The sequence below is a fragment of the Oryctolagus cuniculus genome, chromosome 17 (genome assembly GCF_051225735.1).
Source record: "Oryctolagus cuniculus isolate XC-2025 breed Fujian yellow rabbit chromosome 17, ASM5122573v1, whole genome shotgun sequence".
NCBI classification, from domain to species: Eukaryota; Metazoa; Chordata; class Mammalia; order Lagomorpha; family Leporidae; genus Oryctolagus; species Oryctolagus cuniculus.
This window is the reverse complement of record NC_142883.1, coordinates 46762715-46788452: the sequence shown is the minus strand read 5'-3', so window position 1 is coordinate 46788452 and position 25738 is coordinate 46762715. Positions and strand designations below refer to the sequence as shown.

The 25738-nt window shown below is 60.5% G+C and overlaps 1 protein-coding gene across 3 annotated transcripts in view; it reads right to left on the bottom strand.

Moving 5' to 3' along the window:
- The window catches only part of RPH3AL (rabphilin 3A like (without C2 domains)), a 129687-nt gene that overhangs the window by 4608 nt on the left and 99341 nt on the right, over nucleotides 1-25738 (bottom strand). For 2 of the 3 annotated variants that reach the window (XM_002719053.6, XM_089317586.1), the window contains exon 6: nucleotides 18162-18336. In XM_002719053.6, the coding sequence (XP_002719099.1) occupies nucleotides 18162-18336 (175 nt within the window). Of the gene's footprint in view, nucleotides 1-6858; nucleotides 7319-18161; nucleotides 18337-25738 lie in introns of those variants that run through there. The other variant, XM_070061180.2, reaches the window with a different exon arrangement.

Here is a 25738-nt window from a genome sequence, read left to right as displayed (position 1 = left end):
TAACATCTGGTTAAGTGACAGGATGATAATAACAAGGCCAACTGTCCGGGAACGGAGGGATCAAGGGAGACAGCCCTGGCTGGCGGGTGTTTTCCGCAGGGGATGCTGGGTTGGGGGTTTTTTAGGACTGACTGAGCTCTTTGCACCCAGCAACGTGCTGGCTTTTTAGCGAGATCCTCTCACTCGATCCCCCCAGCGACCCTGAGCCGTAGGTGCCCATCTGGCGGGAGATGAAACAGGAAAACAAATCAATCTCTACCGGGGTGGCTAATAGGTTTTGTCTGATCTGCCCTGTCTGGAGCCCAAGAGAATCGGAGCCTGCATTCAGGCTCAGCCGGTTAGGGAAACCCGTGTGGGGCCAGGGAGGGGAGAGGGGCAGCTTCACCCAGGTCCACGGCCTTCTGGGCAGTCCTTGTGCTTCCGGCACTGCTGTCTGTTAGCTGGGAGGAGGGGCGGCCACAGGTCACCAAGCAACCAGAAGGGTGGGGCTGGCTGATGGCTGGGGCTCTGACATCCTTACCCTTTGTTCCTGGGGCCGGCGGCCGGCACACAGTAGGTGCTCCCCGTAGGTCTGACGATGACCACATAGCTCGTGCCCCTCTTTTGTTCTTGGGTTCTGCTGATTTTACCGCCTACATGGTTTTGGATCAGCTGCCTCCTGGCTACTGTCACTGCTGTCACCGGCCTGGCTTGGTTCAAGGCCTCAACTCCTCCAATCTGGTCGCCTGTGCTGACGTCCCCCGGGGCCCTGCTTACAGGCGTTTCCCTGCCAGGGACGCCACAGTGGAAGCACAACCCCAGCTGCCCCCCACTGCCTGCAGGGCCACGGCCAGGCCCTGCCTCTGTCTCCTTCTCCAGCCGTGCTCCATGCCCCTTACTCTCTCACCTGCGCACCACCGCCCAGGGAAGCCTTCCCCAGTGCCCAGGGCCCAGTGGTGGAACACTCCGTTCATCCAGCTGCAACTGCACACCAACGTCTGGGCCTGCTGTCTGCCTCCACGTCTGGGGCCCCACCAGGCCATGGAGCTCGCTGGGGCACCGGGGCAGAAGGCCCCCGGGGTCCCCTTCCTGGAGACCTGGCCACCGGGTGGGGCGGGAGTGGTGAGCACACCACAGCTCTGGCCTCAGCTGGTTCCGTGACTGCACCTGTCTCTGCCGCTGCTTTGCCCCCTGCTTGCCACGGGGAGCTCTGCTTTGGCGTTTGGGGCTTTTGTGCCGTGGGCTCGAGAGGGGATGGGGAGGAAGGGAGGTTGTGGCTAGGCGCCCCCTTCACAGCACTTGAAAAATGCAAGTAAAACCTTGTCGTCTCTCGAAGCTGCCCTGCGGGTCCTGACGGGGCTGCTCTGACCATGAACCCACCGAGGCCGGCCCTCGTGCAGTCAGTGCTGTGAGCATTTGCGTAGTTTGACTCACTCGCTGGCTGACTAAGCAGCAACCTGTGGGTCCCCAGACAAAAGGGGAGGAGGTGGACTGGGGGGGCGGGGACGCCTCGAGGCCCTCGGGCCAGCAGCTGGCGTGTGCCTCCCATGGGGGAGGGGGTGCTGGCACTGATGGCCCCTGGAGCAAGGGAGGGTGAGCAGAGCAGCCGGGAGGCCGCAGGGGCCGTGGCGGGATGGAACTCCACACTGGCTTCCCTGTGTCTCCAGCAGGGCTGCGTGTTCCTGACTTGGGGTGTCCCATCTCCTTGGGGCTGGCATATGTGAGCCCCATCTTTCAGGGGCTCCAAGGTGTTGATGCCCAGATCCTCTGGCGCTGGTGGGTGCAGGCCAGAGGGCTTGGCAGGAGCGGCCGGGCCAGGCTGCCCCAGGTCCCAGGTTCTGGGGGCGAGCTTACTCGCCCTAATTCTCAACCCTGCATCCTGGTGTGTCACCACCGCACCTGTATGATGTGGTCACAGAGTTGGGCTGGGCCACACTACGCTGGGAGAACAGCACTGGCCTGAGATACTCTGTCCCCAACAGCCCCCCGGAGGTGGGGACAGGGTGCCATCCTGCCCGGACCCCTGGCTGCACGAGGGGTGAAGGAAACAGGCAACCTCCCCCAGGGCAGGCAGAGTGCTGAGGGCCACAGCCAGGGGACGCAGCCTTGGGTGGTAGCTGAGCTCCAGGGTGTCACAGAGGAGGGCCCACCTGGCACTGGGGGAGGCCGGCCTCCAGCACCTCTGCCGTTTTAGGCCGGGGCCTCCACTCTGTGGCTCTGACCCGGACGCCTCTCCTGATCCCCTCTAACAAATCCCCCCGAGACGCGAGTCCCAGGAAGTCGCACAACAGCCAGTGCCTGGCCCAGGGGTACTGTCACCCTCACCCACGGCCGCGGCTTGCTCGGCTGCCGCTCCTTTGCGCCCTGAGAACGTCGCACAGAGCCCAAACCCTGGGGAATTCGCCATGTGGCTGCCGTCGCCATCTCAGCAGCTGCCACCGGCACTCTTCTGGTCTGGTAACAGAGCTTTTAGGCCCATCAATCTTCTGGCCCTTGCTCCTCCCTCCTCCACAAAACAGTCTGGGAATCTGTAGGCTGCTGGCTTTTTTTTTTTTTCCCCTTCTCCTTTAATTCCCCAAAGGCTGAGCGTGGGATGGCTCGGCGATGAGCTCCTGTACCCTGCCCACGCCTGATTTTTCAGGTTGAAGTTGGGAAACCCCCGGGGACCATCCCCAGGGCCTCTGGAGGAGGCTTCACGGGGTGGCCGTGAGGTGGGCTGAGGGGGCTCCCCTGCTCCCCCTCCATGGTGGCCGGAGCTCCCAGGGCCTTTGCAGGGGGTGGGGGTACAGCGCCACTGGGGTCTCTGCAGGGCTGCCCCACTCTGCCAGGCACTCACGTCCTGGGTGGGCAGCCCAGTGCCAGCCACGCCCACTTCTCTGGGGATAGACCAGCGTCTCCCCTGCCCAGCTCTCACTCTCGGATGGATTTGCAGTCTGACTGTCACCATGGAAACTCAGAGTTTTGGTACATGAAGGGGGGGGGTTTCCATTTTTCTGTCTTTCCTGACTGCTTCAGAGGACAGCTGCTGGCCTGTGGTGACGGCTTGCCTGGGACAGTCTGGGGGTGGGTGGGACACCGTGCTGGGAGCTGGGGAGCCACTTCCCTGTCTGCTTGGTCACCACCTCTTTTTTTTTGGTTTGTTTGTTTGAAATTTTTATTTATTTACTTGAAAGGCAGACTTAGAGACAGAGGAAGAGACAGAGATCTTCCATCTGCTGGTTCACTTCCCAAGTGGCCTCAATGGCTTATGGCTACACCACACCAAAGCCAGGAGCCTGCAGCTCCATCTGGGTCCCCCATGCAGGTACAGGGGCCCAAACACTTGGGTCATCTAATCTTGCTTTCCCAGAAGCATTAGTAGGGCGCTGGATTGGAAGTGGAGCAGCAGGAACTCCAACCAGTGCTCGTATGAGATGATACTGTATCACAACGCCAGGTTCCACACTCCTCTTTTTAAAAAACCTATTTCTTCATTTGACACACAGACACGCACACACACACACACACACACACACAATCTGTCCGCTGGTTCACTCCCTAAATAGCCACAACTGCCTGGTTGGGGCCAGGCCAAAGCCAGGAGCCAGAAACTCCATCTGGGTTTCCCACGTGGGTGCAGGGGCCCAAGCACTTGGCCATCTTCCACTGCTCTCCCAGGCGCACTAGCAGGGAGCCGGATGGTAAACAGAGCAGCTGGGACTTGAACCGGCACCCATGAGGGATGCTGGCGTCCCAAATGGCGCTCACCCTGCTGTGCCATCATCCAGCCCCTGGCAACCACCCCTCTCCGTGACCTCAGGCGTCTCTCCAGGCTGAGCCAGCTGCCATGTTAGGTGAATCCTGGGATTCAACACTGGCTCAGCCCCGCGGTGGCGACACAGAGGCCTCTCCCTGGTGGAGAGGTGGGGAAATGCCCCTCTGGGCCAGCCTCCCCACCCCCGCCATGTCCTGCCTGGGGCAGGGGGGAGGGGCTGCTCTGCTCAGAGGCTCTCAGAGCCCCCAGAAATGATGGGAGCCAGGGAGGAAGAGAGATATTTTCAGCAAACATTCTGCCAAGCCAAAGCAGATGGTGGAACATTTTGCACACTAAAAACAACATTTTTTTTTTTTTTAACTGTAAAGGGAAGATGCTAAGGCCCAGGGGGACGCACAGCTACTGCCAACTCCCCCTCCCAGGCCACCAGGCCGCACAGCAGCAGAGCTGTCCCCGGGGAGACGGCCGGCTCTGGGCTGGTGCTGGGGGCCGTGTGAAGAGGCGCTGCTCTGGGTCAGACACACAGTGGGGGGGCCTGTGCGGCCACTTCCCAGCTGTGTGCCTCTGGGCCAGCTTCTCCCCCTCTCTGTGCGCAGTGGGCTCCTCTCCGAAGGGGGGACTCTGAGCCTTCGGGGAGGTGACACACACGAGTGTCCAGCACAAGGGGTGAGTGTGTGAGCAGGGCTGGGCCCGGGGGTCACCACGTCTAGCGCCCAGGCCAGGCCCGGCAGCAGGAGGGCCTGCCTCTTCTGAAGATGTGTGCAGGCCCAGGCTGCACTTCCCAGGAAGGTGAGAGCCCGGCTGCCTCCTGCAGCCACTCAGCAAGGATTTGGACCCAGGCCTACCCACCGCCAGGATCATGGCGCGGCCACCTCCCCTGGTGTGCGGGGCGCCCGTGGCTCTGCTCCCCCAGGATGCCCACGCTCCGGCCGGCACGCTCCCGGGGACAACCCCCTGCTGGCTGGCCCCAACCAAGGCAAGGCTCGGGCTCTGGCGTGGACGCTGCTGGGCAAGCACCACCCTCTCCCTTCTCACCTGTACGACGGAGGCAAGCACTAACCCCCAGCAGGGAAGTAGGAGCTGTGTGAGCCAGCGATGCTTCCCAGAACCAGGACAGGACTCACGTCCCAGGAGCCCACGGGAATCCTGCGCCTGCCTAGGCCCCCTCCTGTCCCCTTCAGAGCCACTGGTTCCTGCCTTGGCTTCTCCAGCCGCACGGGGGAGCGCTGTGCCAGGGACTGTGTTCGTTACCTCCCGCCTCCTTTCCTAAGCCCTCAATGCCAGTTACCCCAGACTGGAGGCAGAACTACCCGAGGGTGGTCAGCAAGGGGGTGGCCCCCGGGGCCCCTCCTGCCATGGCTGTGCCCCTCTGGGCCCTCTGGGCCTGCCCTGGAGCACAGACAAGGCTGCTGATGGCCTCAGCCTAGGAAAGGGACCTTGGGCAGGGGCAGGGCGGAGGCTGGTGCCATGGACACAGGATGTGGGCCCTGGGGCAGTACACTGCTCACACCCATCCCCCCAGCCCCCCCCAGCCCTGTGGGGAGCACACTGTTCACACCCATCCCCCCAGCCCCGTGGGGAGCACACTGCTCACACCCAGCCCCGCCCAGCCCCGTGGGGAGCACACTGCTCACACCCAGCCCCCCAGCCCCCCAGCCCTGTGGGGAGCACACTGCTCACACCCAGCCCCCCAGCCCCCCAGCCCTGTGGGGAGCACACTGCTCACACCCAGCCCCCCCATCCCTCCCCCATGGCAGGGACACTCAGGCTCCATTTGGCTCAGAATCTCCCTCCAGGGCGGGGGCAGGAGCAGTGTGGCCTGGAGGCCTGGACTTGTCCACCCAGCGATTTGCCTGCAGGAGGCAGAGAAGGGCTCCAGGCCACCCTCCCACTCAGAACCTGGAGTCCGGAGATGTGGGTGGGCTGCCTGACCACGCAGCCTCACTTCCTCACTGGGGAGATGGGGACAGTCACAGGACCACCAGGAAGGGCCAGGAGATGGTGGCATCTGGGGAGCCCTCCCCCTCCCCGAGGCATCCGCCGGGGCAGCTCAGGCCAGGCTGCATCATCCGCTGTCCGTTCTAACAACCCCTTCCTTGGGGTTCAGACAGACAGGAGGCAGCGGACGACGAGCACAGACCTCAATCGATAGAGCCGTGGTTGCCAGCACTGAAATCTGCAGTCCTGCCCTGGCAGGAGGGAGGCCCGGCCTGGTGGGAGCTCCCTGCAGCGCCCAGCTGCCCTGAGGCCAGCGCCTGTCGGGGCAGGGGGCTGGACCCCATGGTTCCCACTTCAGCTCCGGGAACACAGAGCCCCAAGACCTCACCGCGTGGCTGGAATCGGCTGAGGCTGCTGTGGGCTCTGGGCCCCTGACTTCCGCCACGGGGCTACTGAGCATGCGCTTGGGGCAGCAGCAGCAGCCCAGAGAGGCCCCTCCGTTCACGCCCACCAACGTGCTGGTGCTGGACTGACTGAGGGTGCCAAAGGCCCAAACAAACCCCCGTGCACAGGCTGCCCCTTGAGGACTGTCCCACAGGACCCAGCTGGGCGCCCCGAAGCGTACGGGAAGGGCAGCTTCCTGAGCACCAAGGTCACGGAGCAAGTTATTCCCTCTCTGTGCCTTCTGAGCAATGGGTCAACAGTCACGGTGAGGTGGATGCACAGTGCCCAGTACCGCCTGCGCCAGGCAGCCACGCCACCCACGGCAGCTGCTGCTCTCCTCTGCCACCTGGCACCGAGGCCAAAGTCTGCCCCTGTTACCCACGCAGGCCAAGAGGCAAACGGAACCAGGGCCTCCCTCGCTTGAGCCCAGCAGGACGGCAGAGGTTCACTGCCGAGCACCTGTCAGGGCCCACGGGCGACGTGGGAACCCTGCAGCACCCACCCCGTGACCCTGCCTCTGGTGGGAGCCACAGCCAGGACCACCTGACCATCACACTGGGGTCTGCTCACTTTCTTTTCTTTTTTCTTTTTTTCTTTAAAGACTTATTTATTTATTTGAAAGGCAGAGTTACACAGAGAGGGAGGGACAGATTTTATATATATATACATATGTGTGTGTGTATATATATATATATATATATATATATAGAGAGAGAGAGAGAGAGAGAGAGAGAGGGGTGTCTTCCATCTGCTGGTTCATTCCCCAAATGGCTGCAATGGCTGAGGCTGGTAGGCTGAAGCCAGGAGCCCGGGACTCCATCCAGGTCTCCCATGTGGGTGGCAGGGGCTCAAGCACTTGGACTGCTTCTATTGCCTCCCCAGGCACATTAGCAGGGAGTTGGATCAGAAGTGGAGCAGCCGGGACTTGAACTGGTGCCCACGTGTGAGAGGGCGGGATCAAAGGCAGCGGCTTCGCCCACTATGCCGCAGCACTGGCCTCTCGTTCATTCTCCCGACCCAGACACACACCTGCTGCATCGAGTGCCGAGTCAGTGGCTGGCAGGGTGCATGTGCAGTGACGGCCCCCATCCCTCTGAGCGGAGCAGGCCCCTTGCCCGCCTCCTGCGCGGGTCTCTCCGTGGATTTGGCGACTTCTATTAGCTTCAGACGAGATGCAGTCCCATCTCGCCAGGATGAGAGAATCTGTGCAGTGAGCAAAATGAACGGAGGCGGGAAGGTGGTGATTAATCCTGGGCCAGGGCTTTCAAGGAAGACTCGGTCAGCTCACAAGCACTTAGTGGGCGGCGCTCCCCATGCGCTCTGCAGGTGGCGGGGCCGCACAGGGCTTCTGGGACGTCCTCGGCAGGCACGCCTGGGACAAATGTGTGCGTGTGTGAGGCACACAGGGCAACGGGGCTGGTCTCCCCCGGAGAGAGCGCCTCAGCGATGACCTGAGAGCTGGTCCCTCGCGGGCCTGACCGTCCTCAGTCCAGCTTCTCTCCCTCGGAGCTGGGCCGGCATGGTGGTACAGCAGGCCAGGCCGCCAGCTGTGACGTCACATCCCAGGTGTGCAACCGTTCAAGTCCCGGCAGCTCCACTTCCAATCCACCTTCCTGGGAAGGCAGAACAAGGCCCGAATGCTTGAACCCCTGCCTCCCACATGGGAGACCAGGAAGAAGCTCCTGGCTTCTGCTTGGCCCAGCCTGCCACTGTGGCCATTCGGGAAGTGAACCAGCAGGTGGAAGATGTCTCTTCTCTGTAACTTTTCCAAATAAAGAAATAAATCCTAAACAACAACAAGATACGTAAGGCTGGAAGGGACGCGATCCTACGTCCCAGCCACTCAGCCCTGGAGGAGGACTCTGTACGCCTAGGCTTTCAGCACCCCAAGTCTCCCCATTAAAACAGGAGCGTGGCGAGGGTGGCAGCTCTGGGCCTCCGTGATGAGGCATGGAGGCACGGGGCCACGTGGGCAGACAGGAGACTCCCTCATCCCCATGGAGAAGCATGACCGGGTTGCACACCACAGGTGTCCCCGCTAGTCTCCCCTTCCATCCACTCCTTTCATGGGGACGCCAGACATGCTCCAGAGACAACAGGGAGGGGCGGGGACTGTGGCAAAACAGAACAGACCCCCTGGGTGAGGGGAGGGCTGCTGCCTCCCTGGCCAGTGTTTTTTTGAGGGGGCTGAGCCGGCAGGCCTTCTGCATTTAAAAAGAATGAGAATTCTCCAGAACGCAGAAAGCTGACACTGGATGTAAGCCAGGAGCCACAGTCAATCGCCGTGAGACCAGCTTGTGGCCCATTCTATGGGAAAATGTCTGCCCGTCACAGCCGCAGCCCGGGAGGCACCGCCGGGAAGCACTGGTGGGAGGGGTAGCCTGGCGACCGACCACGGGCTTCGGGCAGCTAGGGCAGTGCACAGTCCACACCCAAGCGCGGCTCATTAACAATGAATGCTCTTCTGGTATAAATAACTCGCTGCGTGGAGAAGCCAGGAAACAGCGTATGCATCTGACGGAGAAATGGCCGCCTTGAAACGCTGATGAGACGGAGGTCTGTGGCTCAGAGCCGGCGCGGCCACTTGGCTTTCCCGGTCCTAGGTCCCAGCACGGGGACATGGCTGTGGATGCACAGCACGGCCCACAGTGAGCCCCTCCTGGTTTCTGACCCGCAGGATCTGCTTGGGTGCTGCCAGTGACAGGAAGCTCATTACCTGCCATGATTAAACCTTCGGTTCTGTCTGGACGGCTGTCAGTTGAGAGACACATGTCCCCCTGCCACGCCCAGCCCAGCTCTGTGGAAAGCAGCCCGAAGCGGCCTTGCCGCTGGTTATGGTTACGCCTAACTCTGGGTGCCACGCCGACACGTGCTGGCCGCTCACTTCCCCTCCTGAGTGTGGGTGCCGGGTCCTGAGCGGGGAGGGGGTGGGAGCAGGTGCTGGGGTACAAGCTGCTGAGTCAGCACAGGCAGGGACAGAACTGCACTGGCAGATGCTGCTGCGGCCGCCCCTCGGCTCCGTGTGACCCCTTTCCCCAGCCGGCCTTGTTGGTCTCCGTCCTGGCCACCAACCCCACAAGGAAGGGGGAGACGCCGTGGTGGGGTGGGGTCTGGACACAGGCTTTCTTCCAGGACTCGGAAGTCTGGGGCCCAGGCCCTCCTGGCTCAGCCGGAAGTTGTGTGACCCCGGGCAGGAGTCGCCCTCCTCATCCATCATCATGAATCCACCCCGCTGCTGCCCGCAGCTGCCCCGTGGGCTGTTTTAAGCACCAAATAAGATAATGACGGTGAGTCAGAGCGCTCGGCGGAGGCCAGCGCGGGACTGTGGGACGTGGGGGCGGGCAGTTTCCCGGGGGTCAGACCGCAAAGGTGGCCCAGGGGGTGACACCTGCAGCCCAAGCTGAACCGGCCCCTGCTCAACGCAAACAGAACCCCAGAGGCTGCTCCGCTGGCCACAGCCAGGAGCACAGTTCAGGACTCGGAAGGGAGTTGGAAAATCTCGTGAGCCAGGCTAGCGGGAGGGAGCTTCCGTTCTTCCCAGAATGACCCACCCGGAACACATCTGAAACCTCTGAGACCTTGAAGGGGACCTGCTGTCGCTCTGGCCACATGGGTCGGGTCGGACCCAGGACACGGGCATTCGCCTCCCAGCTGCAGGTGTCTGTGTCCCTGCCGGGGGCCCCTGGGGATGGACAGGAGGCAGAAACAGGCACCTGTCCACTGCGAGCAGTGTTCTTCAGGGTCAGGGTGGAGGCCAAGGTCAGGGGACCCCAAAGCCAGCCACGCCGCAGGGCAGCAAGGGAGGCTTCTCCACCATAGGCCCTGCCCTGCGGGCTGCCCCGGGCTCCCAGCTAGGGGCAAGCGAGGCAAAGCCAGGGCCAGGCTCCCAGGAGCTTGGCTCGCTGGCTCCCGTCTGAGCAAAGCACACACATTAGAGAGAGCTCTCTGAACGCTGCACGGACTCCAGACACGGGGCTCAGGTGGGAAAGGAAGACACACACATAGCTCAGAGCACACCCAGGGCCACGCCGCTCCAGCTAACACAGCACTGGAGGCTGCAGGAGATAACGAGCCACACCCTGCCCAGTGGCTTGGCATGGGAGGCGGAGAGCCCTACCCGAGAATAACCTCTGCACAGGACAACTTCCATCAGAGAAGGCCACCCTGCACCTCTCCTGTGAGTTGGCTCGGCGGCTGGGATGAAGGACGCTATGGGAAGGGTCAGCCAGCACTGGCCTGCTGCTATCAGCAAGCCTGCAGAAGCCAAAGGCTTGGTTTTCCAGCTGCCCCCCCACCCCCCCCTTTTGGCTTTCTTTTCTTGGCAGTGATGGCAGGAGCTGCAGCAGCCATCTTATGACTGTGAAGGTAAAGAGCAAGAATTGCTATCACCTCTGTCCTGATGCCACTGAGATGCTGAACAAAAGCTGTGGTTTCCTTACTCTAAGCTCCTAGTCTGTGAGACTAGGAAGAAGCAAATGTAAGCCCTCATTTCCAAATACGCCAGCTGACAAGGCAGCCACTCCCTCCCAGAGATCTCTGTGCTCAGACCCAGGCAGGGAATCCAGCCCGAGGGAAGAAACCTGCAGAGAAGGTGGGCCCTACCTCTAAGGGGCTGTGACACAGAGCCCCAGCACCGGCCCTACCGCTAAGGGGCTGTGACACAGAGCCTCAGCACCGGCCCCAGCAGCCACACCGGCTACTTCCCAGGGCAGCAGAGAGGCCATGCGGAAGGCAGAGGCTGAATGTTACTGAATGAACTCGGGGCAACGATGTGCCAGGGAGAAGGAGCACAGAGCACACACTGCACTCCCCAGGGGCCGCCAGGTCTGACCCCAGGGCCAGTCACCAGCAGGAACTCAGGCCACGCTGTCCTCCCGTGCCCCCCGGCCCTGGGGACGAGGCCCGTGTGCAAAGCCTTCCTGGGGCCCAACGAGTGTGCAGGCAAACTCCTGGCTACAACCAACACCCAGGGGCCAGAGGGGCAAGACAGCAGTGGGCTCAGGGGATGAACCCGCTGCCCAGGGGCACCAGAGCCGCCACCTGCTCTCCCTGAGGTCGCACGGAGGAAACAGACGCCTCTGCTCTTCCCCCGAAATCTGCCGTCTGGACCCTTCCCCGTAACGCGTTTCTGGATCCACTCGGAAGGGGCTGCGAAGCTAACTCCAGCGACTGCATCCACCTGCTGTCCGCCCATGACACGGAGAACTGCTTGTCCTACGCATCCCAGAGCTGTCTGACTGCGCCACTCCATCTACTATTGATTAATTCCACAATAAATAAGCTATTCTCTAACTTCCTCATGCATTTTTAACTTGAGATACAACTCACATCCCATAAAACGCACCCTTCAGCTCCGGCGGCTCTTAATGCCGTTGTGCAGCTGTGTGGCCATCTCCACTGGCTCAGGCGGGTCCGTCACCTCCAAAGGAAACCGAGCCTGCCAGCAGTCACCCCCCGCCCCCACTCTCCCTGAACCCCGCAGCCGCCCACCTCACAGACTTCCTGTCCGCACGCTGTATCTAAATGGCATTGACGCAGGGGCCTTTTGTCTGGCTTCTCTCACCCACTGGGAGGTCAAGGTCGCCCAAGGACTGATGTGCGCCAGTCCCTCACTCTTTTCATGGCTGTGTAATATTCCGTTGTGTGACGGTGCCGTGTTCCGTGTATCCCCCGTGTGACTGGGCCGTGTTCCGTGTATCCCGCAGGGTGACTGGGCCGTGTTCCGTGTATCCCACAGTGACTAGGCCGTGTTCCGTGTATCCCACAGTGTGACTGGGCCGTGTTCCGTGTACCCCCCGTGTGACTGGGCCATGTTCCGTGTATCCCCTGTGTGACTGGACCGTGTTCTGTGTATCCACGCAGCAGCTGGACTTTCTGGTGGCTTCCTCTCTGCCTAGCTGTTGTGCGCGGCGTTGCTCTGAACATCTGTGTCCTCACAAAACTTAGAAAAGCATCTCATTTGCTTCTTTCAAACAACTCTGCTTCAAAAAGTTTGTGGAAATGGCCTCAAAAGATAAGTTTAGCGGTCAGTGTTGTGGTTCAATGGGTTAAGCCACTGCCTGCGATGCTGACAACCTATATGGGCACGGGTTCAAGTCTCGGTTTCTCCACTTCCCGTCCAGCTGTTAATGTGCCTGGGAGTGCAGGATGGCCTGAGTCCTTGGGCCCCTGCACCCCCGTGGGAGACCTGGAAGGAGCTTCTGGCTCCTGGCTTCGCCTGGCCCAGTCTCAGCCATTGCGGCCATCTGGTGGTGAACCAGTGGATGGAAGCTCTCTTTGTCACTCCCCTCTCTCTCTCTGTAACTCTGCCTTTCATATATGGAAATCTTTTTTTTTTTTTTTTCTTAAGATAGGTTTGGGGTGGGCATTAATTTAGTGGTTAAGCTGCTGGTTGGGACACTGTCGTCCCATGCTGGAGGCTGGGTTCAAGTCCCAGCTCCACTCCTGACTCCAGCTCCCTGCTAATGCACACCCTGGGAAGCAGCAGGTGGTGGCCCAAGGACTTGTGCTCCCGCCACCCACATGGGGGCCCTGGCTGAGTTCCTGGCTTCTGGCTGGAACCTGTTCCAGCCCCGGCCAATGAGGGCTTCTGGGGAATGAACCAGCAGATGGCAGCTGCCTTGGTCTGTCCTTCTGCCTCTCAAAAAAAAAAAGTGTTTATTTTGGTGTAAAACATTTTGAAACCCACACATATCAAAAAGCTTACAGAATGCATATTATGAAAAAATATGCATGGATGTCAATTTTTTTGCACCAAACGACACACCTTTGAATTGCATTTTCCATGAACTTGTTGAAGACTCTGTGGTACACATACTCATTTAGAAGGACCAGCACTTTGACCTGGCCCTCCGTGCGGGCCTCACTTTTGCCCTCTGTAAGTGCTACGGGCAGAAGAACACTCCACTGCCCAGCGCAGCTGCACTGGGCGTGGGGCTGCCCGGGAAGCGACGCAGGGTAAGCCGGGCTGGTGCTCTCCTCCTGCTGCCACCCTGAGCCGCAGGGCAGCTTCTGCACCTGGAGGCCCCGCCACAGGGCACCTGCCAGCGACTCCACCCTGGCCTGCGGCGTCTAGGGCTGCGAGGGCGGCAGGTCCTGCTGCTGCAGCCCAAGCCCACGGGGACGGCCACACGCTCTCCTCTTCACACTGCTCCTGCAGCTCTGATGGCTTGCTGGGGGGATTATAAAAGGACTTTCCTATTTCCACTTGTAATTGGCCAGGGCAGAGACAAGCCTGATATTTTCATTTATTTATTTTTAAAAATTAAAAAGCAATTTAAGATTTTAGTTATTATTTGAAAGAGTTACAGAGTGGCAGAGGCAGATAGAGAAAGAAGAAGAAAGAAGAAAGAAGAAAGAAGAAAGAAGAGAGAGAGAGAGAGAGAGAGGTCTCCCATCCACTGGTTCACTCCTTAGATGGCTGCAACAGCCAGAGCTGGGCTGATCTGAAGCCAGGAGCCAGGAGCTTCTTCCGGGTCTCCCATGTGGGTGGCAGGGCCCAAGGACTTGGGCCATCCTCCACTGCTTTCCCAGGCTATAGCAGAGAGCTGGATTGGAAGTGGAGCAGCTGGGACTCGAAACCGGCGCCCATATGGGATGCTGGTGTTGAGAGTGGTGGACTTTACCTGCTATGCCACAACGCCGGCCCCAGCTTGATATTTTTAAAAGGATCTATCTTGTGTTTTGCCAATTCCTCTACTTTCTCATTCATCCTGGCAGACTGTTTTTAGCATAATCCGCTCTGTTTTCTTGGTATTCAGTCCTATCACCCACAAACGGAGGCCTTCTTTCCTTCTCTCCTCTCTCCCAGTGTTAACACGGTTTTCCTGTCTCGCCTGATCACACCGGCAGACTAGAAACCGCTGCGGGCTGGGTGGCCACGGCGGCCCTGACCTGTGTCTGAGCCGGGGCTCCCGCGCTCAGCAGCACTGCTGCTGGGATCGCTCCTCCTTTGGTGACTTTTATCATTTGTGATTCCCCTTTCTCTCACTGCAGTTAGGCTTTTTATCCAGCAGAATGTCTTCCCTTGGATTTTGGACTGAGGAAGACATGTGGAAGCAGGATAGGAATCTCATAGGCAAAAGAAAGACAAACTCGAGTTCACGCCAAGAAGAACCCGTGTTTGAGTGTCGAGAGGTGCGGTACCCAGGGCCACGGTCACACCAGCAGAAGGTGGGAGTACGGAGAAAAACCTCCAGCCCGTGTAACGTCCCCGCCCTGGAAGGAGTGGCTGCAGGCCAGGATGGGGCAGCTCGGTGACAAGGGGCAGCGGGTGTGACCAGGCCAGGGTAAGGCGGAATGTGGACGGTCAGTGAACAGTAACCACGGGAGGAGACATTCAGAGGCGCCAGCTTACACACACCAGGTCTCTCCAGGTACAGCACTCAGGACCAGAACTGACGCTCACAGACAGCGGGTCAAGGGTCAAGGGTCAAGGGGCAGTCTTGCTGCGGGGAGGGAAGGGGCCTGTTAGGAACACTGCTTGGCGATGTCTCCTGAGATTCCGAACACAGGGGCCAGTGCTAAGCCACCACTTGCAATGCTGGCATGCTGTATCAGAATGCTGGTTTCAGGTTTTGGCTGCACCACTTCCGATCCAGTTCCCTACTATGGCCGGGGAAGGCAGAGGAGAACGGCCCAAGTGCTTTGGCCCCTGAACCCATGTGGGAGACTCAGAAGAAGCTCCTGGCTCCTGGCTCTGGCCTGGCCCACCCTTGGCTGCTGCAGCCATTTGGGCAATGAATCAGCAGATGGAAGATCTCCCTCTGTCTCTCCTCTCGCTGTTACTCTGCCTCACAAATAAGTTAATATTTTTTTTTTTTTTAACAGGCAGAGTGGACAGTGAGAGAGAGAGAGACAGAGAGAAAGGTCTTCCTTTTGCCGTTGGTTCACCCTCCAATGGCTGTTGTGGCCGGCGCCCTGCGGCCGGCGCACTGCGCTGATCCGATGGCAGGAGCCAGGTGCTTCTCCTGGTCTCCCATGGGGTGCAGGGCCCAAGCACTTGGGCCATCCTCCACTGCACTCCCTGGCCACAGCAGAGAGCTGGCCTGGAAGAGGGGCAACCGGGACAGAATCTGGCGTCCCGACCGGGACTAGAACCCGGTGTGCCAGCGCTGCAAGGCGGAGGATTAGCCTAGTGAGCTGTGGCGCTGGCCATAAGTTAATCTTAAAACACACACGTACATACAATCACCCTTCTGGAAGCCTGCCCACGGAAATGAGAGCACCAGCACATCAGGCTGCACCTCAGAGGACATTTCAGAATTTTTTGTGGGGGCAAACAGTTAGGAACAGGGGCTGGCATTGTGGCGTAGCGGGTAAAGCCCCTGCCTGCAGTGCCGGCATCCATATGGGTGCCAGTTTGAGACCCGGCTGCTCTACTTCCAATCCAGCTCTCTGCTGTGGCCTGGGAAAGCAGTAGAAGGTGGCCCAAGTCCTTGGGCCCCTGCACCCGCATGGGAGACCCGGAGGAAGCTCCTGGCTCCTGGCTCCTGGCTTTGGATCGGCGTAGCTCCAGCCGTTGTGGCCAATTGGGGAGTGAACCATTGGATGGAAGATCTCTCTCTCTCTCTGCCTCTGCTTCTCTGTAACTCCATCTTTCAAATAAATAAATAAATCATAAATATTAAAAAAAAAGTTAGGAACAACCTGCGTTTCCCCCAGTAGTTGAGTGACTAAATGCAAGCCACGGGCTGTCACCCAGCCATCAAGAGGGAGGCCCCAGGGACCCTGCTGTGCCAGGCTTCTCTGGGAAGAAGGCAACACGCCGACCCAGGGATGGGGCCTTAATTTTGTTGCTCTGCAAAAGCAGAACAAAAAACCTCCACAGAGCCCCCGAGTCCCAGAGCCAGTGTAGGTCTGCAGCAAGACAGAAAAGGGTGGCGAACAGGAGAGGGTTTTACTCTTCATTTAGCTTTCGCTTACTGTGCTAACACAGGTCACGCATCCTTGCGCAATTAATTAGCAACGAGAGTTCAGAGGAGCAGGAAAAGGAGCCACTTCCCTCACTCGACTGCTCTGGACAAGACGCTCACGGCCTGTGAGCACTGATTCCTCCCCGAAGGGGCACAGACAGAACAGGCTGCTGGGAGAGGTGCGAGCAGCAGGTGCACCTGTCCGAGGGCATGGAGAGGGACGAGGAGGAATGGCTGAGGGGAGAGAGTTGCAGACAGCAGCCTTGAGCAGGAACCGCTGATGTCCTCATGAGCTCTGGTGTGGTGAGGCCAGGGTGGGGCATTGGGGGGGGGGGCAGGGTGGTTTTGACCGCCTCCAAGTACCCCCGGCCCTGCGGGAGCCCCACAGGCTGTTCAGCTTCCTGCAGAGGGTGGCTGGCTGCTCCCTTCGCTCATTCATCTTCTAGCGAGCATCGATTCCACGTCACCCCGGCTGCATCCTGAGGTCTCGGCCCCGCCCTGCCCGTGTGGAGCCGCCAGCGTGGTGGCCCAGCCTGGCCTCCAGTGCAGGTCACTGATCCCATCCCAGCTCTGTTTGGGCTGGCTACAGCACTGTGAGGGTGCCCCACACCCCAGTACACTTCTGACCCCAGCCCCTGCTAATGTGCACCCGGAGAGGCGACGGAGTCCCTGCCACCCATGTAGGAGACCTGGGGTGAGTACCTGGCTTGGCTTTTGGAGAATGAACTGGCAGATGGAAGACCTGTCTGTCTCTGTCCTACACCCTCTCTGTCTCTCAGACGCATTCGTTAATTAATTGGAGGATTTTTAAAAAGAGGGCATGGCCAGTACAGCGGCCCAGGGAGGGCCCTCCTTGCTGATCCATGCCTGGGCCGCAGCTTGTCCGCTCTGCCTGCCTCTTCTACCCCGCAGCCCTGGGCTCCCCCATGGTCGGTCCTGCCCACTCCCACCACCCTCCCCACACCAGCCTTGGAGCGAGGCCCAGGTCGCAGGCCCAGGTCGCAGGACAGGGCCTCCATGCAGCCAGCCTCAGAGCGAGCCCGGGCAGCAAGTGGAGACCTAGGGTGCTGGGATGCAGTCTTGGGGCCATGCATTCAAGGGCCACCGTGTCTGTGTGGCCACGGGGGCGGCAGAGGCTCGTGTGTGCCTGCACATGTATGCCCGCCCAGGAGAGCAGTACATGTGTACACACGTGTGCTGATGTGGCGCTCACGTTGCAGCACGGGCCTGGGGCTGGGCTAGGCTGCACCTGCTCACAGACCGCAGGCCCGCCTTGCCTGCTGGAGGCAGAGCACTAACACGGCCGGTGGGCGGCCACCTCTTCCCGCAGTCTGAGGGACACAGAGCACCCGGCAGGGCTCGGGCAGGAGAAAGTCCCAGCTCCAAGGGAGGACGGTGGTGACCTCCCCAACAAGTTCCCGCCAGCTCCCACCCAGGACTGGCTGGCCACGGCGCCCCTCTGGGGCAGCCCCCTCCCTCCTGCCCGCTGCAGCCGCCCCTACCTGCCTTGTCTCTGCGTGCCAGCCCCGTGGTCACTACACCGTGGTGCACTGGTGGAGCCAGAGGCAGACTGGGGGCTTGTGGGGGGGATGCCTGGCCGGACACGAGACCCTCTGGGAGGGGATTTCCACCTCCTCAAATGCACTGTTCTACAGCCTGACAACTTTTATGCTGAACATACGTTGCTTTCTTTCGCAGTGAGAGGAACAGCCGGCGACATAAAGAAGGGCGGCGGCGGTTTCACACTAGCCTGGACCGCTTCCTGGGCCTGCCGTGAGGCCGGCAACTTTGACCACAAAACCATGCGTGGGAACATGCAGCCTGGAGCGGCCAGGCTGGGACAGCCCTCCCCGAGCGCCACTGCAGCCACCCGGGGCACTGGGCACAGTCGCTGACTCCGTAGGACCCGGGAAGCTGGAGTCCTCCCTTCCCTAGACACCATGTGAAAAACGCTCCACGCTCCACCCTGGCGCCACGGCCACCGTGCGCTGCTCAGGGCGCTGGCGTGTGAAGCCGCCCTGGGCACACTCCCGCGTTGCCCATGCACCAGGAACAGAGGCAAGGGGCAGGTGGGTGTGGCCTCGCATCCCCGCCCTGCTGCCTGGCCCGGGAGAGAGGGTGCACAGTCTTACCTCTTCCTCTGGCCCAGGTGTAGACGCGGCCGCTCTCAGTGCTTCTGGGCTCGGGCTGTGCTGGCTCCACGCGCAGGGGTCGGAAGTGGGGGTCATCAGCGCGGCCGGGGGTCTTCAGGGGCAGGATGTACTTGGGGAGCCCTTTGTAGAACCAGGCCCCCGACCTCTTCCACACCTGCATGGGGGAGGCATCTGCTCAGTGCACAGGCGCAGGCAGCCCCCGTGTGCTGTGCAGCCCCGCAGGCCCCCTTGTGCTCCGTGTCCTGTTCTTCCTTCCCCCCAGGGGACACGGGGCCACAGAGCTCAGAGCAGAACGTGCATGGGGGTTCTGGCCCCATGCCCCCGGCCACTGGACAGTCACTGGCCTCCTGGGGTTGGAGAACTGGGTGTGCACTCCACGCACTCACAGCTGCTTTAAGGGCAGACCCCGCGCTCTCCTGTCTGCTGCCATCGCTGTCCCCCACCTCCATTTGTGACCACCTCCTGGCAGTCACCGCATCTACTCTGACCTGTACCCAACCCTCTCTTAGAACCACCAGAGCTGGGAAGCCCAAGATCGCACGGTGCTGTGGCATCTCCAGGGGGTCTGCCGCTGACAGGTGCTTCCCCTCACTCCTGTCCTCACCTGCACCTTCTCCTTGGCCCAGGCCTACAGCCACAGAGATGGACAGCTCAGCCGCCAAATACCTGCAGGGATCCCACCCACCCCCGACTCCTCCTACCTGACTCCTCCCCCTCAGGCCTGTCTCTGTCCCTCAGGACAGGGGCTTAGAAGTAGCCACCAGCTTCTCTGCCCTCTTCCAGGCTGTGGCTCCGCTCTGAGACCCCAGGCCTCCCAGGAGCCCCTCTTGACCCCCACAGCTCCCTGGGACTCTCAGAGCTGCAGGGGTCAGACTGCACGTACCAGGGCCCAAGCAGGTACAGACATCTGTACATCCCTTCCCGAGGGGATTCAGGGTGAGCAGACCCCTGGGAGGCCCAGATGCCCACCCTTGCCCCTAACACGACTGCCGGGGTGAGAAAGGCTCAGGTGTGGGGCACGCAGCCCCTGGGTGCCGGGGGCCCCTGCCCGGCTCAGCCCAGGAGGCACCCAGGCCTTTCCCTCCTGTTCTTCCTGGGGAACGAGGGAGAGTCGACAGCAGCTTCCACACGCACTCGCTGGGTGGCTTCTTTGAGCCTGGTGAGACGAGCTAACCACGCCTGTCCAAGAAGGCGGCTGACAAAGCTGGAAATGCCCAGCACCGTGCCGGGCAGGAGAGGAAACACTCGGCACACACCGCCAGCCTTCCTCCTGCCTGTCTCCCCCAGGGACTCTGGACAGAGCAACAGGAAGAGCGGGGCTGGACCACGGCACAGCACCGGGAAGCTCTTCTCGGAGGGCGTCTCGCATGGGACGGGCTCCACAGCAGGTGCAGAAAGGGCCTGGATCCTGAGAGCCCCCGACCAGAATTCAGAGCAGCAGCTGAGACCAGGTCCCCAGGTTCAAGAACCACCGAGTGCTTCCTAATCCCTTTTCCCACGGAGGAGACACTTCCTGCGTTGTGTAGTGAGGGGTGGGAGTGTGTGAAGGAATGACGTCACCTTTTCAGGGATAGAGCAGGCCTTGGCATTGCTGTGCGGGCACCCTGCTGTGAGCCCTGGGCCCATTCCCCAATGGCCGCGTGGACAGGAGGGAGGAACAGCATGCATCTCACAGGGCGGCAGGAGCACGGGACCCATGAATGAACACAGCCTCGAGGCCAGGCACAGAGCAGTTGCCTAACAGATGGGACACGGCCCAGCTACCTCCTCCATGGGGACAGATGGAACTGCTTTATCACCAGTGGACCGAACCTCTCACTGGAAAGGAAGAATCTCAAGCAGCAGACGGGCAGGCGATTAGCCTGGTGGTTAAGACGCCGTGTCCCACGCTGGAGCACCTGGGTTTGAGTCTTGGCCCCTACTCCAGCCCCCTGGTAATGCCCGTCCAGGGAGACAGCAGTGACGGCTCGAGGAGTTGGGTCTCCGCCACCCAGTCTCCTAGGGTTTCGAAGCCCCCAGCCACTGCAAGCCTTCAGGGAGTGGACCACAGGATGGATGCTCTCGCCCTCTTTCTCTGACTCTCAGATACAGAAACACTTGACCACTAATCAGAATATAGGTCAGCCTGATGCTAAGTGGTCGCTGGTGCACCCCAGAGCGCCAGGCGTGGGTGTGTGAGTCGAGACGGCATCCCTGGGAGGAAGGGCCTGCCCCTGCACGGTCACCCTCTGGGGAGGGGGCGGCGCTTCGTGGGGCCTCCTTCCGAAAGCCTCGTCTGCTCCCCTCGGAGCCCCGCCTTCCTACAAGTACCCCTCTGTGTGAGTGGAAACAGGCAGGGTCCTCACGTCGGCCCCACCAGCGCTCATGGAGAAACTGGATCCTTGAGTTAACAGTGGGGCCTTCGGGAGGGAAGGTGTCGAGGGCGGGGCCCCCGCGATGGATCAGGGGCTCTACGGGGACGGGAAGAGACGCGGCCGACGCACTTGCTCCTGGCCACTTGACGAGGCTGCAGGCGCCCCGGAGCCGGCATCACTGCTCTCAGACTTGCCAGCCTCGGGAGCTGGGAGCCCATGAACCCCTGCTCTTTCTAAGTTACCCCTTCTCAGGCATTTTGTTACAGCAGCAGCAAAGGCACAAGGATCATCATAACGCATGCGCATGGCCTAATCCACGATGCACCGACGTGAGACGCTCCCTCCCAGCCCCATTTTCCAGATGGGAAAGCTGAGGCTCCAACATGTCTAGCCACCTGCCCAAAGCCAGCACGCCACCTGCTGGCCTTGGCTCCACCCTGGTGGCCCAGAGCCTCACCCTGACAGCTTCCAGATGCAAAGCAGGGGCTGCCTGAACTGTGGTCGAGCAGTGAGCCAGACACCCTCCAGACTGTAGGTGTCCCACAGTCTGCATTTCCCCGGTGGTGGGGGGGGGGCGTACTGGGCAGAGCATACCACCAGCAGCACAGGGGCCTCCCAGGTCTAAGAGGCCACACAAGGCAGCCGGGGGCCCAGCGTGTGGACAATGGGCCCACTCAGGCCCACGCACAGGCCCGTGTCCTGGTCAGTCTCAGCTTTCCCCGTGCTATACCCCGAGCGCGCCAGCCCCCGTGCTCCTGCACGAGCTGGGTTCCCAGGGGACCAAAGGACCGAAGGCTTTCGTGAACGGTGCGGGGGTGGGGCACGTGGAGCTCGGTAAGCGCTTTGCCTGCTTTTTCCCCTGAGCAATGCACACAGAGCGGACACAATCAACACAATTAAAAAAGCAGGAGAAACTACAGGTCAGAACAGCTCAGCCCTGCTCAGCCCAGGGGTGGGCACTTCCCTGCGCCTGGGTCTGGGCGCCTACACAATTTTGTGGGTTTTATTTTGGAAAACAGAGAGCGTAGATGCAACCTGCTCTCCCTGACCTGGCTGCGTCCATCACAGTGCTTGCTTCTTGTTCGTAACCATCAGCGCCACTGTTCATGGCAGCTCCACACTGTGGGTTGATTCAACTCAATCCAGGCCCTCCCGGATGGACGCCAGAAGTGTGTCTGGCTTTTCCGTTCAGGAGCAGCCATCACTGCCATCCACAGTGCTGGGACGGCTGGGTCAGGGGGTGTGTGCGCTCAGACAATGCCACCCCCGGGCATGGGGCGGGCACGCACACCATGGAACCCAGGGTCCCGTCTGCTCAGAGCAGCTCCCTCGGTCAGCTGGCTTGGAGAGACGGGCGCTGCGGAAGACACGAGGGGGCCCCTGCACCCCCAGGCACAACTCTGGGAAGGAAACACAGCCCCCACCCCACGCCAGCCAGCCAAGGCCCTGTCTGAAGGGGAGTTGACAGGGCGACACCGAGGGTGACACAGCCATGTGACCAAGAAGACCTCATGGCCACACAGCGTTCAGTGGAGGAGATGAGAAACATCACAGCTGCATTGGAGGGCTCTGTGGGGCCCAGCAAGACCTCAACTCACAGCCCCCATGTTCAGCTCACCAGTGTGCACGGCCCTTTTTTTTTAAAAAAATTTAAAATATCTCCATTGTGCTGAAATGTGCATGAAAGTTAGTGCTTCAGGGCCGGCGCTGTGGCACAGGGTATAAAGCTGTAGCCTGCAGTGCCGGCATCCCACATGGGCACCAGTTGAGGCCTGGCTGCTCCACTTCCAATCCAGCTCTCTGCTATGGCCTGGGAAAGCAGTGGAAGATGGCCTGAGTCCTTGGGCCCCTGCACCTGCATGGGAGACCTAGAGGAAGCTCCTGGCTCCTGGCTTTGAATGGGTCCAGCTCCAGCTGTTGCAACCATTTGGGGAGTGAACCAGCAGATGGAAGACCTTTCTCTCTTTCCCCTTGCCTCTTCCTCTCTGTAACTCAGCCTTTCAAACAAAACAAAACAAAACAAAACAAAACAAAACAAAACAAAACAAAAGACAGTGCCTCAACCACTGTTAAGCACACGATTCAGTGATGCTGGGCGCATCCATGGTCGCGCAGCTGACCTCCCGGGCTCCTCCCACCCTGCAAAGGCAAGGCCCCGCGCCATCGCGCTCCCAGGTCTCCACCCCTCCACTGCCTGTCTCCATGGCTCGGACTCTGCAGGACACTTCATGCGAACGTGTAACTGGAAGGTAAGTTTATTTCAGCACAGAACACTCTCGGCATCCAGGCCCAGCTTTTTCCTGATAGCGTTTTCTATGAACACCGAAGACCCCCGTTGCAGGGGGAATTGCAGCGCATGCGCCCCTTCGTTTCCCGTAGCACAGCGCCTCCGAGTCTCGTCCCTGCTGCAGCACGTACCAGAACTTTTTTTTTTTTTTTTTTTTTTTTTTGACAGGCAGAGTTAGACAGTGAGTGAGAGAGAAAAAGAGAGAGAAAGGTCTTCCTTCCGTTGGTTCACCCCCCAAATGGCCACTATGGCTGGTGCGCTGTGCCGATCCGAAGCCAGGAGCCAGGTGCTTCCTCCTGGTCTCCCATGCAGGTGCAGGGCCCAAGCACCTGGGCCATCCTCCACTGCACTCCCTGGCCACAGCAGAGAGCTGGACTGGAAGAGGAGCAACCGGCACAGAATCTGGCACCCCAACCGGGACTAGAACCCAGGGTGCTGGTGCCGCAGGTGGAGGATCAGCCAAGTGAGCCATTGTGCTGGCCCAGAACTTTCTTCTTGGGGCTAAAATATGTCCCAGCGTGTGTGCAGACCGCATTGTGGTCACATGGTCATCTATCACGGAACATCTGGCCCTTCTTTTCTCAGACAGAAAAAGCTCCCATCTACGGCTTCAGTATCCAAATGCCTGCAGTGGCTAGGGCTGTGCGGGCTGAAGCCAGGAGCCAGGAACTCAATCCAGGTCTCCCACGTGGGCGGCAGTGACCCCGCTACTGGAGCCGCTGCCACTGCCTCCCAGGATCTGCACTGGTGGGAAGCGGGAGTCAGGAGCTGGTGGCGGGAGTCAGGAGCTGGTGGCGGCAGCCCCAGCGAACCCTCCTACTGTGTGTGCCCCCAGCCTCTCCTCTCACTCCTCTCCCGCCTCCCGGGATCCCATGCCTCAGTCTCACCTCCTGATGCAACAACCCCCCCCTCCACCCCTCCCACTTAGAAAAGCACAGATCAGAGAGTGCTCTCGGAAGACAGGATAAGGAGCGCAGAATCCACGCCATCAGGCTGTGGGAACGAAACTGTTGGTGCCCGGCTTCCTTTGGGGGTACGTAGCCTCCTTTCCCACTAACCTCACACAGCTCACCCCGGTATCATCAGTATCATGCTTGGCAGGGCCACGGCCCCACAGGCCTGCCAGGCCAGGCGCCTCCCCGGGGTTCTGTGGGACTCGTCACCCCTCTGAGTCCCCTGTAACGGGTCTCTGTCCGTGTGCTCTCCCACCGTCACTGGAATCTGGGTGGGAGGTTGGATGGCTGGCCCTGCTGCCCAGGCTGACCAGTGACCCTGGCCAGTGTGAGTCCCCTGTCAGGTGGGCAGAGCACACAGGTGTGTCCCCAGTGCAGCAGGTGCACCGTGCAGATGTGCACACACGCGCTGTCAGCACTTTGGAAAATGCCTTCCACATGGGTGAGCAGGCCCAGAGAGGTGAGAACGTGGGCCCAGCTGGGCCGGGATCTGAGCAGAAACCTCTCCTCCCCATGCCAATCCATGCACATCTGTGACCTTCTCTCACCCGGCCGCCCACCCCCGCCCTCCCTGCAGGACATGCAACAGGCACTTCCAGTCCCATGACCCCTCAGCGCCTGACGTCAGTCAGCCCCTGTCCACGTCCCCAGGAGCCGTGGTGGGAAAAGCCCTGCATGGGAACAAACGAACCCCAGCCCCGTTCCCTTCTGGGGCAGCCCCACCGCAGGGCCCACGTGTGCTCTGCCGTGATAAGGGCGGCCGTGCAGCCAGCCTTGAAAACGGGACTGAAGGAGGCGAGGCCCGCGGGGCGTCCCTGGCGCTGGAGGGGGCGTCTGGCGGCCTCCAGTGTCGCCCTGTGCGCTCGAGCTTCAGTCTGCATTGTGATTTCAGCTCACGGCCAGCCCGACTGCAGACGCTGACGGATATTAGCCAGGCTGTTCCCAGGGAATTTTAATTACCACGATAACAATCGCTAATCACCGGCATCCCCTAAACGGCGGGGGCTGGGGGGGTGGTAATTTGAGGGGCCCTGCTGGGAAGCAGCAGAGGTGACAGCAGAGGCTGAAGGCCTCCGTGTGTCCACGGCTCCAGCCTTGCCCCTGTGCACCCAGCGTGACTCAGCAAGCGTCTTTACCGGCTCAGGGGTCTGCCCCTGCGTCCCTCTCCCTGCAGGTCGGGGTCGGGGGATGGTCTGGGTCTTTGCACAGGCTGCTCCCTCACCCGGCCTCACCTCCACCCCAGCAGGCAGTCCAGGCCCCAGCAAGGAGCCTGCAGGAACAGAGGGCAAAGCCAAGAGGCTGCCTCCAGAAGACAGGGTGAGACCTCACCCTCGGGGAGCCCTCACTCTGCCTGCCTCACAGTGGTAGGGGGCTGGCCTACCCTGGAAGAGGGGAGGCGGCCACACACATACTACAGCCTCCCAGGGGCTCCAGCAGACAAGCAAAACTGCCCAGTGCCACTGCCATGGCCCCCGAAACCCTGCATCTCAGGGCCAGACCCAGCCGCTCCCACCCCCTCACCACATGAAGCTCGCTCCATCTCCAGGCCTTGGCAGAGGCTCCTCCTCCCCCTTCTCCAGACCAGCTCCTGGCTAGACTCTGGGAAGTCACTTTGATCTAGAAGCTTCCACAGACCGAGCCTTGCACATCTACCACTGTGACTTGCACACCCTGGGCTACGACGCCGGCCCGGCCCCTTTCTGCGTCTGCTTCCTGCTGGCACATCAATCAATCCTCTTTTTTGAAGAAGAAAAGGCTGCTGGAATGCAATAATACGATGTAGAGAAATAAAAACGCAAAGTGCAAGCTGGATGAGAAGAGTGAGGCCATTCTGCAAGTCTGCCCCAAGAAACAGGGACGGGGGAGAAACGGCAGGAGCAGAGGCGCTCGACTGGAGGGGTGCGTTTCTCGTAGGGCCCCTCCAGGAACACTTGCCTTCTCCGTAAAATCAAATACAGCCTC